General features: G+C 45.8%; 1 protein-coding gene across 2 annotated transcripts in view; it reads left to right on the forward strand.

Annotated features, from left to right (window-relative positions):
• Positions 1-1,041: 1,041 nt before the first annotated feature.
• The window catches only part of MFGE8 (milk fat globule EGF and factor V/VIII domain containing), a 32,047-nt gene continuing 17,366 nt past the window's right edge, over positions 1,042-15,722 (forward strand). The window contains exons 1-4 of one of the 2 annotated variants that reach the window (XM_035131376.2): positions 1,042-1,252; positions 11,093-11,218; positions 12,582-12,707; positions 14,000-14,113. In XM_035131376.2, coding sequence (XP_034987267.1) covers positions 1,180-1,252; positions 11,093-11,218; positions 12,582-12,707; positions 14,000-14,113 — 439 coding nt within the window. In that variant the 5' untranslated portion in view covers positions 1,042-1,179. The remainder of the gene's footprint in view (positions 1,253-11,092; positions 11,219-12,581; positions 12,708-13,999; positions 14,114-15,722) is intronic. The other variant, XM_035131377.2, reaches the window with a different exon arrangement.

Raw genomic sequence — 15,722 nt, forward strand, 5'->3', positions numbered from 1 at the left:
GTGAGAGAAAAGGGGGTGCCCGCCTGGCCACACACAACTATCTTTGGTTCTCTCCCCATCCACACTGAGTTCTACCCTGTCCACCTTTCATCTTTGGTGTCCTGCCCCCAAAATATTGCCCCCAAGGAAATGTGACCCTCATCAGGAGAAAAAATAAGTTGTCCATCCCTGGACTGGAGACTTGGCTGCTTTTTTCAGCTTTGTCAGGAGACAAATGCATCACAATCAAATATTTGAGGAAACTAAATTAGAAGAGCTTGCCAACATCTGGAAAAAGTCCCTGGCGACTGGTGATTGGCATGCCTTTTTTTGCCATCCTCTGTCGTCCCCTTCTCCTAGTGCCCTCAATCTTTCCCAACATCAGGGTCTTTTCCAAGGATTCTTCTCTTCTCATGAGGTGGCCAAAGTATTGGAGTCTCAGCTTCACGATCTGTCCTTCCAGTGAGCTTGAACTCTTTAGCAGGTCTTAAATAACTCTTGTAATGTTACATAGACTTTGGACACAATGGAGAACAGAAAAATTAGAGTGACTTATAATATGCAGCTGAAAACTAAAGCACCCACGGAGGGGAGGAGGGAAGTCTCGAGATTCGGAAGAATCTTGTGTAATTTTTATTATTTGCGATTTTTGAATGTGAACAAATTTGTAAAATCAAATAAAAACTATTTAACTAAAAAACAATAGATCGTAATGGTTTGCTTTGAAGTCACTTCGCATCAGATGGAAAATAAATAAATCTCCCCCCCCCAACCGCCCCCACCCTACCCTGTACTGCATTTTACCAGAACAAAGGTGGTAACCCTATTTCAAACACGACTGCGTTTAGCCAAATGTTGGCGTCTAGGCGCCCAGCAGCCCATCCCAGTCCGCTCACCGATCCATCCAAATGGGCCAAATGGCTTGGCTTTGCGCTTCTGTTGCTCCTGCTCCTTCCGACGCCGCTCGCCATTGGCTCGACAGCCGGAGCACGTGGCGGGGGGGGGGCGTAATTGGCAGGCTGAGCCTTAAGGGAAAGAGGGGGCGGGCTCGCTCGCTGCCTTGGGCTGCACTGAGTCATTCGCCTTTGCGGAGCAGGAACACAAACAGGCGGCAGAACTTGCTGAGCTTGAGCGGAGCAGGACGAGACGGGACGGGAGGCGCGCTCAGTCCAGCCCAGCCCTGCAGGGGAACGACGCACCATGAAGGGACCCAGCTCCTCGCAGCTCCTGCTGGGGCCTCTCCTCGCCTTCTGCCTGCTGGTTGCTGTCAGCGGTGAGTAGACAACGCCGATTTCCCCTTCCCTTCTCTCGTTCCCCTGCCTGGTTTCTGGCTACTGGAGGTGGTGGGTGGGGAGCCCTTCTTAAATTGCGCGCGGGGCGCCTCGAAGGCGAAGCTGCCCTGGCTTTAAATCCTTTTGTCAGCCCAGCCCCTCTAGATTTGTTCCATCGCTGTGGACCAAATCCTTCCACGAAACTCATTAAAGCGCCGTGCAATCTCGAAATGCCCATTTGAAAAGATCAGCCGAACGCACAAGCAGGGGATGTTTACGCGTTGGGTTGGAATGCGGTTTGGTTAGGGAAAAGCGCTCTGTACATGCTCGAGAGGTTCTGTGCGCAATGATTGATTCGCCAGGGGCGGCGGGCGGCGATAAGTCCTGGCATCATTTTTAAGGGTCTTCTTCTCCCTGCCTGTGTTTTGGGGGATTTAGCCTTGGCAAGCTCTAAGACGAAGACCTGGTTAGGAAGTTTAGAGAAGCAGGCCCTGTGTTCAAATTGTGGAGGGAAACTGTGGGGGAAGGGAAAGGGAGCTAATGAAATCCACAAGCCTCTGGCTCGCCCAGTTTTTGCCTATCCGTATCGTTCCTCAGTAACATTTTACAAACAATAGCTAAGGGGGGTCAACACAAAGAGTAACGCTGTGCCACTATTTCCCCACTCTCTGAACCTTGACTTGATGTGGGGATCATCAGACTAACATTTTGCAGTGTGGGAAAATAGGCACCATATTTTCCCACGGGAATTGGTCTGTGGAAATCAAAGTGAAAGGAGAGTCTACGGGGGGCCAGCTCTAGGCTTTCAGGGTCCTTGTTTTGGGCATAAGTAACCTCTTTTCTTAAAACGTGGTGCTAGAGATATATTTTTTGTTCTCCTTCTATACTGACCTATTTCCAGGACTTAAGTATGTGTGCATTTTTGGTTAAAGGGACTTCCTAATAAATCTCCCAAGGGTTCTTTTGGGTGCTTGCGGACAAGAGGTCAGTACGGTAGGCTTTTGTGGGGATGTGGAAGACATTGGATGAGTGCAGTGGCTCATTTCCAAAAGGAGCTTAGGGATATAGGAAGCTGGTTCTAGAACCCGGTCAGATCATTGCTCTGTCTCTGTCTAGCTCAGTTTTGTCAACACTGCCTGGCAATGGTTCTCTGGACTTGGAGGCAGAAGTCTCTCCCAGCCCTACCTCTGAGCAGTGGTCCCTCACAAGGGTTAATCTTACTTGGAAGCCGCTGTCTGGAAGTTTTACCTAGTGTGCAGCTCCAGAGTGAGGCTGCTATAGTTTTAAAGCCATCTTGGTTTGGCTTAACGTTGCATCCAGACCTTGGCCCCATGGTTTGTCTTGCTCCAGACAAACCATGCACTTTAACCAAGGTGTGTTCCTGGCATAACGCTTTATCTAGGGTAGGCATACCATAGGTCTGGGTTTTAACACTACGCCAAGCCATGGCTTCGTCCCTTGTAGGGCAGCGGCATTGGGGAGGAGCATTGTGCCAGTGATCTTTTATTTGATTGGTTACTTATTAAATTTGGATACTGCCCTATACCCGCAGGTCTTAGGTTACAACATAAAATCGCAATCTGAAAACATGAAATAATACACAATAAAAAACAAAAGTCCCTTCAGTCAGGGAACCTGCTTGCTTACACTAAGCCATGGTTTGGTTTAGCTTTATGTGTAAAAGGTAAAGGGACCCCTGACCATTAGGTCCAGTTGTGACCGACTCTGGGGTTGTGGCGCTCATCTCACATTATTGGCCAAAGGAGCCGGCGTACAGCTTCCAGGTCATGTGGCCAGCATGACAAAGCTGCTTCTGGCAACCAGAGCAGCACACGGAAACGCCGTTTACCTATTTATCTACTTGCAGTTTGACGTGCTTTTGAACTGCTAGGTTGGCAGGAGCTGGGGCTGAGCAACAGGAGCTCACCCCGTCGCAGGGATTCGAACCGCCAACCTTCTGATCAGCAAGCCCTAGGCTCTGTGGTTTAACCCACAGCGCCACCTGCGTCCCCAGCTTTATGTGTAAGTTGGGCTAAATGATGGTCTGGAAATTAAAAGCTACTGCTTCCTGGCAAAATAATGCAACTCCTTTCCTGCTTACCATAGAGGTACTCCCAGTTGCCACCTCTTTCCGAAGTGTGCCCAGGATGACTTTAGTTAGGCCAGTCGCTTTCTCATAGCTTAACCTACCTCGCAGGGCTGTTGTGAAGAAGCAATGTATTGAACTCCCTGAAGAAATGGTGGAATATGAACGAATAAGTACATAGGGACACAGGAAGCTGTCTTAGGTGGAGTCAGATCATTGGCCCATCTAGCTCAGTATTTTCTACTCTGGCTGGCAGCTTCTCCATTGTTTTGGCCATACATAGAGATGCTGGGAATTGAACCAGCAACGTTCTGCATGCAAAGCAGATGCACTACCACTGAATTGCGGCTCTTCCCTAGTAAGCTGATTGAAAAGTAATTCCAAACAATTGCTTTCAGGATTGGGATGTAAGCATTATATTTTTCTTACGCCCTCAACGCAAATAGGCCTTGGACAGCCAATATAATATAGTGTAGTGATGGGGCGAGGGCAGATCTGGGCCCCATCTGCACTATGCATTTAAAGCATTATCGTATCACTTTAAACAGTCACGATTTTCCCCAAAGAATCCTGTAGTTTGTTCCATTCTCAGAGCTACAAGTCCCAGAGTTCCCTGCGAAGAGGGATTGGTTGTTAAAGCACTCTAGAAATGGTAGTTCTGTTAATTGAATAGGGGATCTTCTAATGACTCTCGGCACCCTCAACAAACTACACTTCCCAGGGTTCTTTGGGGGAATACACGACCAATTAAAGTGGTATGATATAGCTTTAATGTGTAGTGCAGACAAGGCTGTGATAACCTCATCCACAAGGAGTCAGATTGTGAATTGCTTATTGTATTAGTAGCAGCCAAATGACTCCCGATTAACACTTCTGAAATGAAGGAAACTTGGGATTTTTGTGTGTGCAAGGACTGTGAGCTCCATTCAGTTTTGGTACTTGGAGCAAACACTTGGGCTCAGAATTATTTATAATTTTATATGCATTTCTTTTGCTCCAGTTTCCCATGGGTGGACCTTGGGTCCATAATGAAAACGACAACAGCAAAGCATATTCTCCAAGCCTGAATTTTGCTCACTCCTTTCCTAGTGGATAGGCTGTTGGACTTAGGTCAGGGAGACTTGGGGTTGAATCCCACTCAGCCCTGAACCTCATTAACCGACTGTAGGCCAACAACTCCCTCTTAGCCTAGCCTACCTAACAGGGTTGCTGTGAGGACAAAACGTGCGTGCATGGGAAGGAATCATGTATGCCGATCTTGAAGGGAGAGCAGGATAAAAAAACAAGTTAGCAGTAGAATGAGGAAGTTGAGGGCATGCGTTCCTTGTAACATCTCTTCCCACACTTGGCAATGCTCCTTTGTGTGGTCAGAGTCGGGGATTTTTTTTCTGTGACCGTTTTACCTGGTTCCTAAGGCAACTGCTGGAGGAGGGAGCAGAGCATATTTATATTTCTGATTGATGGTGACAGTGGGGAGGAGACAAATGCTTACTTGCAGGGCTGTGATGGGTACGGGCGTGAACCCAACAATGAGCTAAGCATTATCTGCCTGGTCTCTTGTTAGCAGAGTCAGCACTCCTAAGTCTTTGTTGGAGGAGGAAAAAAGCAACAACACGAAACGCAGGACGGTGGAGGTGCAGAGATGTACTGTATGTAGCTGAAAGGGATTAGACTGGATTCTGCATGAATGAAAATCCCAGTGGATTCTGCTGTTGGTGCAATCTGTCCTCTTTCCTTTTTTTAAATTCTAACTTAAGTTCTGCATCTGGCAACCTCTGGGCCATCCGGCTCCCTTTGTTGGTGATAAATGTCCCCCACTCACTCGCCACACTTGCCATATAGGGGTGAATAGGGGAGCAGCCTCTGATATTTGGCAGATGGCATCAGGCCCACGGGGTATTTAAAGTATATTGCTTCCCCAAAAGAATCCTTGGAACTGTAGCCTGTCAAGGGTGTTTGGAATTGTAGTTCTGCAAGGGATAAACTACAATTCCCAGGGTTCTTTGAAGGAAGATGTGGGCGTAAAATGTGCTTTAAATGTATGGTGTGAACCTTCGATCAGTGATGCCCCTGCAAAAATAATTCTCATTCCTTCTGCCAAGCGTTTAGAGTCAAGAGTAGAGAAAATGCTACTCTTCCAATGAATGAAAACGCCATAGGAATTATTTGGGCTTTTATTTGGGGGTCATGAAACATTAGGGAGAGGTGGGCGACAGGAATTGGGGCTATTCCAGTTCCAGACAAGACACTACATTCAAATACTATGCTTTTTGAGCACATGGAAGGGATTTTCTATGCATTCATGAGGACTAGCAGCTTGGTACCCCTCCTTAAATGAATCCTGTTTTTTCCAGGCACTTCTGACACTGGGAAACAGACACATTGTACTCTAGGTTGGGGGCAGGATTGTGTTGCTCATCCAATTTCCTTGCCTCGTGACAGTAAGTGAAATGATAATTGGGAATTGGTTCTGACCCAGCATTCCCGATGCAGACACATAGTATTCTTTTAATCATTAGGCAATCCTTCCCTCTGCAAGCAGACAATAGTTTCTTATCCCAGCCAGAAGATACGTTTTTCCCTTTCCATTGTTTGCTGGTTTGTTTATCAGGGCCAAATGGAATGAGCTGGTTTTTAAACAGTAGCTAATCAAAGGACACAAACATTCTTAGCCTGCAGTCAGAATGGGGGAAAGGAAAAGAATATAAAGGAGCACCCAAGGGTGTGGAAGCAACCTTTTTTTTTATTCTGCAGGGGCACCCTAAAGAGGACCCTTGTTGTTTAGTCATTTAGTCGTGTCCGACTCTTCGTGACCCCATGGACCAGAGCACGCCAGGCACTCCTGTCTTCCACTGCCTCCCGCAGTTTGGTCAGACTCATGTTGGTAGCTTCGAGAACACTGTCCAACCATCTCGTCCTCTGTTGTCCCCTTCTCCTTGTGCCCTCCATCTTTCCCAACATCCAGGGAGTCTTCTCTTCTCATGAGGTGACCAAAGTATTGGAGCCTCAGCTTCAGGATCTGTCCTTCCAGTGAGCATTCAGGGCTGATTTCCTTCAGAATGGATAGGTTTGATCTTCTTGCAGTCCATGGGACTCTCAAGAGTTTCCTCCTCAAAAGGAACAGATGACATGTAGGATACGACACTGCCTTGTACCAGATCAGGCTTCTTGTTCATCTAGGCTAGTACAATCTATTCTGCTTTATGTTATGGTTGTTGTTATTTAAATTTACTAGTCCTTTTTAAAAAATATTATTACAAAAAGCATAAAACCAAACAAAATGTAAGTCAATTGTAGGCCTATTTTTACAAGGCAGGATCAAAACATCCCACTCACCCAAGGCCTAGCAGAAAAGGCCTGGCACCTAAAATATGTAATGATGGCGCCAGGTGAGCATCCTTGGGGAGAGCATTCTATGAGTGGGGAACCACCACTAAAAAGGCCCTGTTTTCGTCCAGATCTCCCATGGAGAGGGCACATGAGATTTTAAGCCATTTTTATCTACACCACTGCCCAGAGACCTCTCAGTCTGGGGCTGCTTAGGCATGCCAATAATAAAAAAGAAATAATAATGCATACTTAGATTGGCAGCAGCTCTGAAGGATTTCTGATGCGACTCTCTCTCCTATGACAATTGCCTGCTACCTGTCCTTTCTAATTGGAATGGTTTGGGATTGAACCTGAGACTTGTAGAGACATCAAAAGCCAGTTTACACCAAGTCAGGTCACTGGCCTGTCTAGCTTCAGATGTTAATGATTAAAAGGGTTTATATATCACTTTCATTTCTAGAAGGAACTGCTTAGGCAGCCCACAAACAAATAAAGGCAGACATCAAAATTACATGTATAAAAGCAACTGTAAAAATACAGCTTCCTGGAATGAAAATTTTATTTTATTATTAAGGTATTTATATCCCACCTTTTGACTTGTAGGAGGAGTTCCATTATCACAGAAATTGTAACAGGAGTTCACAGACAGGAGAGTCGCCCTTTAAAACCCACCTTTTCCTTTGCACGCTGTCTACATTCCTCTCTGCTCTAGCATCTTCCTTGCAATAGTAAGCGGCTTGCAGAGCTGTGCAGAGACCTACTTAATGCCTGTCCTATTAGGAACACACCAGGGAAATTACTAATTGGTTCTGCTGTAAATTGAGGGTGAATGCTGCAAACCCCCACCCCCTGCCCAGAGAAGCTCAATTCATAACCTTTTCATCACAGATAATATGTTTTATGAATGGGAAACCGTGCTTTGTGAATGAAGCACAATGATACATTATTGGACCATATTTTACCCAAGCAGCCACCCACCTCTGAAGATGTAGCCAGGAACCTCAGAAACCCCTCAATGGGCCGAGAATGGGTCAAGTGATCTGTAACTGGGTTGGAGGAAGTTGCTTATCTGTAGAAGATGGGAACTGTCAAATGGGGGTCTTTTGCTTATCAGAGAATTTGGGCAAGAGCAAGAAGAACAGATCTGAGAGGGAAAAGGAGACAGGGGTAGTTAAAAGTGTCTGGACAGGGAAATTAAATGTGTCTGACTATGGATGGCGGTTAGAGAGAGGCAATTCACAAAGTATCATGATGGACAAGTTTGGAGGTTATGTAATCACACAGGCTCCAATTTTGCTGAACGGCTCACGGATAGTCTTCCTGACACATTCTGAGGTTTTAAAAGTTGCTCCCCACATTGTTTTCCTTGACGCTTGGGTTTGTTTTATTCAGGATTGTTTTATGTGATGTTTTAATGTGTTGTGAACTGCTTTGAGAGTTTTTATTTAAAATATAAAGTGGTATAGAAATGAAATCAACAACGAAAAGCTTCATCCCGGTGGAATGGCGTCTAGGCATTCTGTTGTGGCGACCATAACCTAGGTTTAAGGTCTTGCTTGGTGATTAGCTTATAGACCTATCTGAGTTTCTAACACTGGTCCTCCAGGTGTTTTGGATGAAAGCTCCTGTCATCCCTGACCATAACAATGTTGGCTAGGGCTGATGGGCATTGGAGTCCAAAGCAGATCGGGGAAGGCAGATCCGGTTGTTGTTGAACTCTAGCTCCCACCGACCTCAGCTGCAGGATTGCTTGAAGCATTGGGGCATGAATTGACCCTCCCTTAAAGGCAGCGCCAGAGCAGGCATTAACAGCTCTCCTGCTGTGGCCCTGGCATCTGTCCCAGAATGCCAGGTTCTGAAACCACCTCTACTTGGCTTCTGAAACTTCTGGGATGTTGCCCATCCTCAGTACAGCCAAATATTCTTTCCCCAGCCTTTAAGGGTTAGGTGGTGGTGGTGGTGGGGGGTTGTTTTTAAATGAAAACTTGGGGTTGTATTCAACTAACTTTTTTTAGACCAATCAAAATGAATGCCCATTAAGTTTGATGTGTCAACTCCATGGGTAGGCAAACTAAGGCCCGGGCCCCAGATTCAGCCCAATTGCCTTCTAAATCTGGCCTGCGGACGGTCCGGGAATCAGCATGTTTTTACATGAGTAGAACGTGTGCTTTTATTTAAAATGCATCTCTGGGTTATTTGTGGGGTATAGGAATTCGTTCATTCCCCACCCCCACCCCCAAATATAGTCCAGCCCATCACATGGTCTCAGGGATGGTGGACCAGCCGCCTGCTGAAAAAATATGCTGACCCCTGGAACTCTGAGTTAAAGTTAATTCAGTACAACTCAGAGGTTCACTGAGCAGAAAAAAAAAGGTTCTCTGGAACCTGGAACCTCATTTTCCCCCCCTTACCCTTCTGGAAAACTCTGGCATTCACACATCCCTGCTAATTGCCAGTGCATTTCTGTTCAGCCACCTCCTTCCACTGAAGATACTCAGTGTTGTTGTTGTTTTGTAGTAACTTAGCCACTCCACTCCATGGTTTAATCATTTGCATTGTCCAAAAGGCAGGGCAGAGGGCAGCTAAGTACTCCTGTCTGTTTGGGAGCAAGTCAGATCGGAAGCGACATCTCAGATTCCTATGGCCATCCCTTCCTCCCTGGCTGTAGCTCGTGGCAGAGCATTGATGGAAGATGAGGTCATCTGGCACCAGCCAGGGCAGTGCCTGAGCTCTGTTGCTTTTTAAAATTTTCCCTTCCCAGGCTGGGCTGTGAGAGCTGCCCGTGCACCTCTGAACACAGTTTGGAGCCTGGTTTCTTCTTCTCCTGTTGGTGGAGCGGAGTTTAGTGAGATTAACCCCAGGGACTTCTGCTATAAAAAGACTTACGAGCAATAATGCTCGGAGGAGTAGCTTAAGCTAATGAAATCTGGATGTTAAAGCCCTACCCCAGCAAGCAAGGAGCCTGGAGGCTATTTTGGGAGGATCTGCCTTGGGTCCTCTCCAGCGGGAGATTCCAAAGAGGCAAAACGAAAGGGATTCTTCAAAGAGAAAGTACTTCTTCTCTCCGTGCATAGTTAAAACGGTGGGATTCGCTTCTGCAAGATGACGACTAGAGCTAGGCAATATATTGATACATCGTCCAAAACCGGTTTGAAGTCCATATTGTGATAACCGGTTTCATAATTTTTGACCTGGCAATATGTTGCGAATTGTGATGTGTGTGTGTGTGTGCATGCTATGCAAAAATCATGATGTGTGAAAAACTGTGAAGCCAGCCAGTGCCTCGACATAGCTTCCCCATGGCATCTGCTTGGCCTGGGTGCTGGAATAGATGGACCTGATTCAGCAGGCTATGTGCTCTGTGGAGAAGTACTTGTGTATACTTAAGTACAGTAGAAAATGTACGTAAGTATAAGTACCACAGAGCGCATAGTTAACTATGGAGTTTGCTGCTACAGCAGGTGTGGGAAACCTTTGACCTATTATTATTGTTGTTGTTATTTTATTTATATACTGCCCCATACCCAGAAGTCTCAGGGCGGTTCAGAGAAAAGATAAACATAAAAACCACAACACATATAACCAGAATAAAAACATCAACCCAATAACACCCCCCCCCCAAAGAGCCACATTTTAAAAGGGCATAGGATGTCAACCAGATCAATCAAAGGCCTGGTTAAAAAGGAACATTTTTGCCTGGTGCCTAAAGGTGTATAATGAAGGCACCAGGCGAACTTCCCTGGGGAGAGCATTCGAGGAGGGGACACATGAAGGAGGACCTCAGGAGATGATCTCAGGGTCCAGGTAGGTTCATATGGGAAGAGGTGGTCCTTGAGGTATTGCAGTCCTGAGCCGTTTAAGGCTTTACAGGTAAAAACCAGCACTTTGAATTGGGCCCGGAAACTAATTGGTAGCCAGTGCAGTTGGACCAGGATTCTACTTGCTGCTGAACTCCTATCAGCCTCAGCAAGCATTGCCAGTTGCTAAGGATGATGGGAGTCAGAGGCGCCATCTTCTCAAGACGATTGAGGGGGCCCAATGTGATGTTGCGATGAGCCGAACTCCTTAGGTGTTGGCGTGCCTGATGGGAGTTGTAGTTCAGCTACCTATGGATGGCCTGACACCTGTGAGGATGCTCTCCCCCTTAAAATAAGCCCTAGAAGAACAGGCAGGATAAAAATAGTTTCTGGGGGTTGTTTTTCTTCTATTTCATAGCACATGCTGTACCACTGAGCTGTGGCCCCTCTCCAAATATGTTTTCTGTGTCCTCTCCCCCAAGTCCTGGACACAATTGGAAATGGGAACCTGAGCTAGACAAATCGGTATCCTGACCCCTGTTGGTACTTATGACTCAGAAGTGGTGGGGGAGAGGGACCTTCCTTGCAAAGCTGCTGCCTTGCACTGATTCACACCCTTGGTTTTCCAGGTGACTTCTGTGAAGAGAACAAGTGTCAGAATGGAGGAACTTGCCTGACCGGCATCACCGAATCTCCTTTCTTCTGTATCTGTGCAGAAGGCTTTACTGGGATTGATTGCAACGAAACCGAGAAAGGTAAACGTGGTGTTCGGAGGACAGGATTTATCGTTGGAACTTAAACAAGCAGAGGATGGTTTGTGATGATTATTAATACAAACCTATAGGCTACCATTAAGCCGTCAAAACGATGTGCATAATGAAAATCGAATACAACACAAGCTCTAAAAAGAGTAAAACCAACTCGGGATTAATGCTCAATACTGTACAGTCATACCTCGGTTTAAGTCCGCTGCAGTTTGAGTACTTTCGGTTTAAGGACTCCGCGGACCCGGAAGTGTTTACTTCTGGGTTCCGCGGCGCACGCATGCATAGAAGCTTTGCGCACGTGTGGAAGAGGCGCTCTGTTTAAGTACTGCTCGGGGAAGCGAACGGCTCCCCGGAACCAATTGCATCCTTAAACCAAGGTACCACTGTAATGAAGTCGCTTGGAGGAGCCCAGAGAGGAAAATGCAGGATAGGCAAAAAAAGGTAAAAAGACCCCTGGGTGGTGAAGTCCAGTCAAAGGCGACTATGGGGTTGCATCGCTCATCTCTCTTTCAGGCCGAAGGAGCTGGCATTTGTCCAGAGACAGCTTTCTGAGTCATGTGGCCAGCATGACTAAACAGCAGAAAATAGATAGGGCATTGGGTAAGGGACTGATCTGGGTCCTGGCACAAGTTCTGCAGTGGTCTCAAAACCTCTCCACTTGGGGACCCCCCAAATGCTTACTGTAACAATGGTGGAGTTAAAATAAGTGCAAGCACACCAGTCCTGCTAATTACGCCATTGTTATTCCATTGCACTTCAGAATATATTTTGCAATGCTAATGACATGCACATCTCATTTGATTGCCATTTGCAAATCATCAGCTGCTCTGACATACATGATTTCTTTAGAACAGGCATCCCCAAACTGTGGCCCTCCAGGTGTTTTGGCCTACAACTCCCATGATCCCTAGCTAACAGGACCAGTGGTCGGGGAAGATGGGAATTGTAGTCCAAAACATCTGGAGGGCCGAAGTTTGGGGATGCCTGCTTTAGAACATAAGGAGAGCCTTGCTAGATCAAGCTAGTGCAGGCACCCCCAAACTGCTGCCGTCCAGATGTTTTGGCCTACAACTCCCATGATCCCTAGCTAACAGGACTAGTGGTCAGGGATGATGGGAATACATCTGGAGGGCCGAAGTTTGGGGATGCCTGAACTAGTGGCTCATCTAGTCCAGCATCCTGTTTTCACAGCAGCCAACCAGATTTCTAATGAAATTGCACCTGTGTTTGGGGCGCTGATAACTCTGCAGGTGGTGGCTTGTCAACCTGCTCTTGCATAGTTAAATCTAGCAGGGGCTGTGAGATGTTCTTGTTTGCATCTGATTTCTTCTTCTGCATCTCTTGTTTTCAGGTGCCTGCCACCCAAACCCCTGCCAGAATGGGGGCGAGTGCCAGGTGGTTCCCAACAGGGGTGACGCCTTCACTGAATACCTTTGCAAGTGCCCTTTGGGCTATGAAGGCAAACACTGCCAAAACAGTGAGTGTGAGATGTGTCTTTGGGGAAGGTGTGGCTGCAAACTGAAGAGCAGCTCACGCTGGCTTTTGGAGCAAATGGCCCATCAGTCTGGTACCCTGTTTCCAGCAATGTGTAGCTACATGCCTCTAGGAAAGCCCCCAAGCGGGGCAACAGCCACTTTGTGCAATTACATCCATGTTTATAGTAGGCAAGATTATACATTTATATTTCCCTTTCCCTCATAAGGAGCTCAAGGGCGGTGTGCGTGCTTCCTTCTCTTTCCCCATTTTTTTCATAATAATTTTTATTATTTTATTTTCAATTTCAATCCAATAATAGCCTCATTATAACAATACCAAATTGTAATACAATTACTAATATCAATTGTTTAAATACCAAATTTAGGTGGCCTCACGCGTGCTAGAATTGATGGTTTGATTATTTTCTTTATTTCTGCATTCCAAAATCTTATTAATTTGAATTACATTCTGGTCAAAATAATAATCCCTTATACAACAGCTGAAGTATTAGTAACTTCTATTCGTGTTGACACATTAAATGATTTATAGAACTACAAGTGAGGCACTCAAACTATATCCTTGTTCTTCCTGTGTGTGGCAATTCTGTCCCTTCTCTTTCCCCATTTCACCCTCAACAACAACCCTGTGAGGCAACGAAGGGTGAGATGTTGTGACTGTGGCTCAAGCTCACCTAGTTAGCTTCCTGGCAGAGTGGGGATTTGAACCCTGGTCCTGCAAATCATAGCCTGACATTCTAACCAGTGCACCATACTGGCTGTTCATATTTCTCTGTGAGTCTGTTGTTGATGGCAGATATAGCTTCACCTGGTAACTATTACAGCTGTTCAGCAAAGAAAATGGCAATTTATCTGTTTCTGGCAACTAAAAGTAGCATCAAAGATAGGAAAAGTACAGTGGTACCCTGCCCTATCTTCTGTTTGGCCACAAATGACCTTCAGAGATTTGCAGTCTTAAGACATGGCTGACAAATGTAACAAAGCTTTCTTTATGGTTTTATTTTCATTTACAGAGTTTATATCCTGCCCTTCCTCCCCAAGGAGGGCAGGGAGGAAAAGAGATATACAAGAGAAAAACACATCAAGCCAATTCTAAAACAGACCAAAACATTCTAGCAGCAATTACAATTTGAAACATGCTTCCATCCAGCAATCTTGAGGTTGCCAGGAACAATATTCTTCAGCCACTAAATGCCTGGGTATTTAGTCAATTGGTGGTCCTGATTTGGCTGCATTGGGGGCGAGCAACTCAATTCTTCTTTCCTTTTGGCTGTAGACATGAACGAATGCTCTTCGCAGCCCTGTAAGAATGGAGGGACCTGCTTGGATCTCAGTGGGGACTATGCCTGCAAGTGCATCTCTCCCTACCTGGGGAAATCTTGCCAACTCCGTAAGTTCCTGCTCTGTGACGCGTGTGGAGGGTGGTGGTGATGAAGTGACCAAGATCCATTTAGAACACAACTGGTGAAAAATTGGTCCTACAAATGTTGTTGGACTAGAACTTGCAACATCCATGACCATTGGCCGTGCTGATTGGGCTGTTGAGAGTTGGGATCCATCAAGATCGGGGGTGTGGTGGTGCGGGGGCTGGTCTCCCATTTGTGATCCAGCCCAATAGTCTGCTTCTGAAAATTAGGCGACTGGAAGACCCTGGGGAAGCTTGCAAACGGGTTGATGAACTGAAGTTTATTTGCTTACACTGATATCGGTTCAAAGAGCTCAAGACCAGGAGTGCCTGGCGTGCTATGGTCTATGGGGTCACGAAGAGTCGGACACGACTAAACAACAACAACAACAACAATGCTTGCAAATTCTACGTGTGGGGAAAATGGCTTGCAAAATGCATATAAAGGCAAAAGTGCATTCAGAAATGTATGTTGGGAGAAATGCATTTTTGGGGGGAGGGAGGGGAAGATTGCAATTGATATGGAAATAAAGTGAACTGAATGCAAGACTGGAAAAGAGAGAGAAAATGGCATTTCTAGATTCAACCATCCCTACAAGAAATCCTCTTGAGCAAGCATCCCCAAACTGTGGCCCTCCAGATGTTTTGGCCTACAACTCCCATGATCCCTAGCTAAGAGGACCAGTGGTCAGGGATGATGGAAATTGTAGTCCCAAACATCTGGAGGGCCGAAGTTTGGGTATGCCTGCTCTTGAGTGTTCACCAGCATTCCTTACTCTTTCCTTACTCTCAAGCTGTGCTTGCCCAGTTCTCGTGAACTTCCTCCACATTTACACGTCAGTGATAATTAACGTGTAATTGTCTTCTCTGCTTAACTTTATTTCCAGCATGAAGTGATTGAGAATCTCAGTCCTCCAAAAGCTCCTCTAGGACTTCTTTTCATGTTGCTCTGCTTCTTGATGACACTTTTATTGCATAAACAAATTAGACACTTGAAGGGAGATAAGAACTAGAAAAACACATTATTCTAAATAACTCCACAAAGATATTTTCCCTCCCATCTCCTTGATGGTTTCTTTGCTAGAAGTAGGGAGCAGGAGCCAGTGGCTTGAAAACAGCATCCCTTTGAGGTTGAACCAGAGCTTGCACCCACCTCCGGTCAGAGATCAGGGATCTTGCAAGGCCCCAGGTTCTCCGGCAGCCGAAGATGGCAGATGTATGTGTGTGAGATTAAATTAGATATTTTTATTTGTATATAGTTATCCAACCATCCCAAGAACAAAAGTTTGAACCATATGAAAAGTACACAAGGCAACATTGATAATAAGCAACATCTTAGCAGATTGCAACATGCCCCTTAAAAAGGGAGGGGTTGTTGTTCTTGTTTAACAAATGTTAAAATAAAATAACACGATACGGAATAAATTGAGTACATGCAGATCTGAATAAAATTCTATAAAACCACAGAACGATCTCTGCTTGAGAATTTATACTTCACAGCCAAAAATTTAGTCGAAAAGCTGACACAGGGAAGCAATATGTGATGGTTTCAGTTTCTTCTTCTCTTCCTCTTTCCCCGCCCTTCTCCCTACGG

This window comes from Zootoca vivipara, chromosome 14 (assembly GCF_963506605.1).
Source record: "Zootoca vivipara chromosome 14, rZooViv1.1, whole genome shotgun sequence".
NCBI lineage: Eukaryota > Metazoa > Chordata > Lepidosauria > Squamata > Lacertidae > Zootoca > Zootoca vivipara.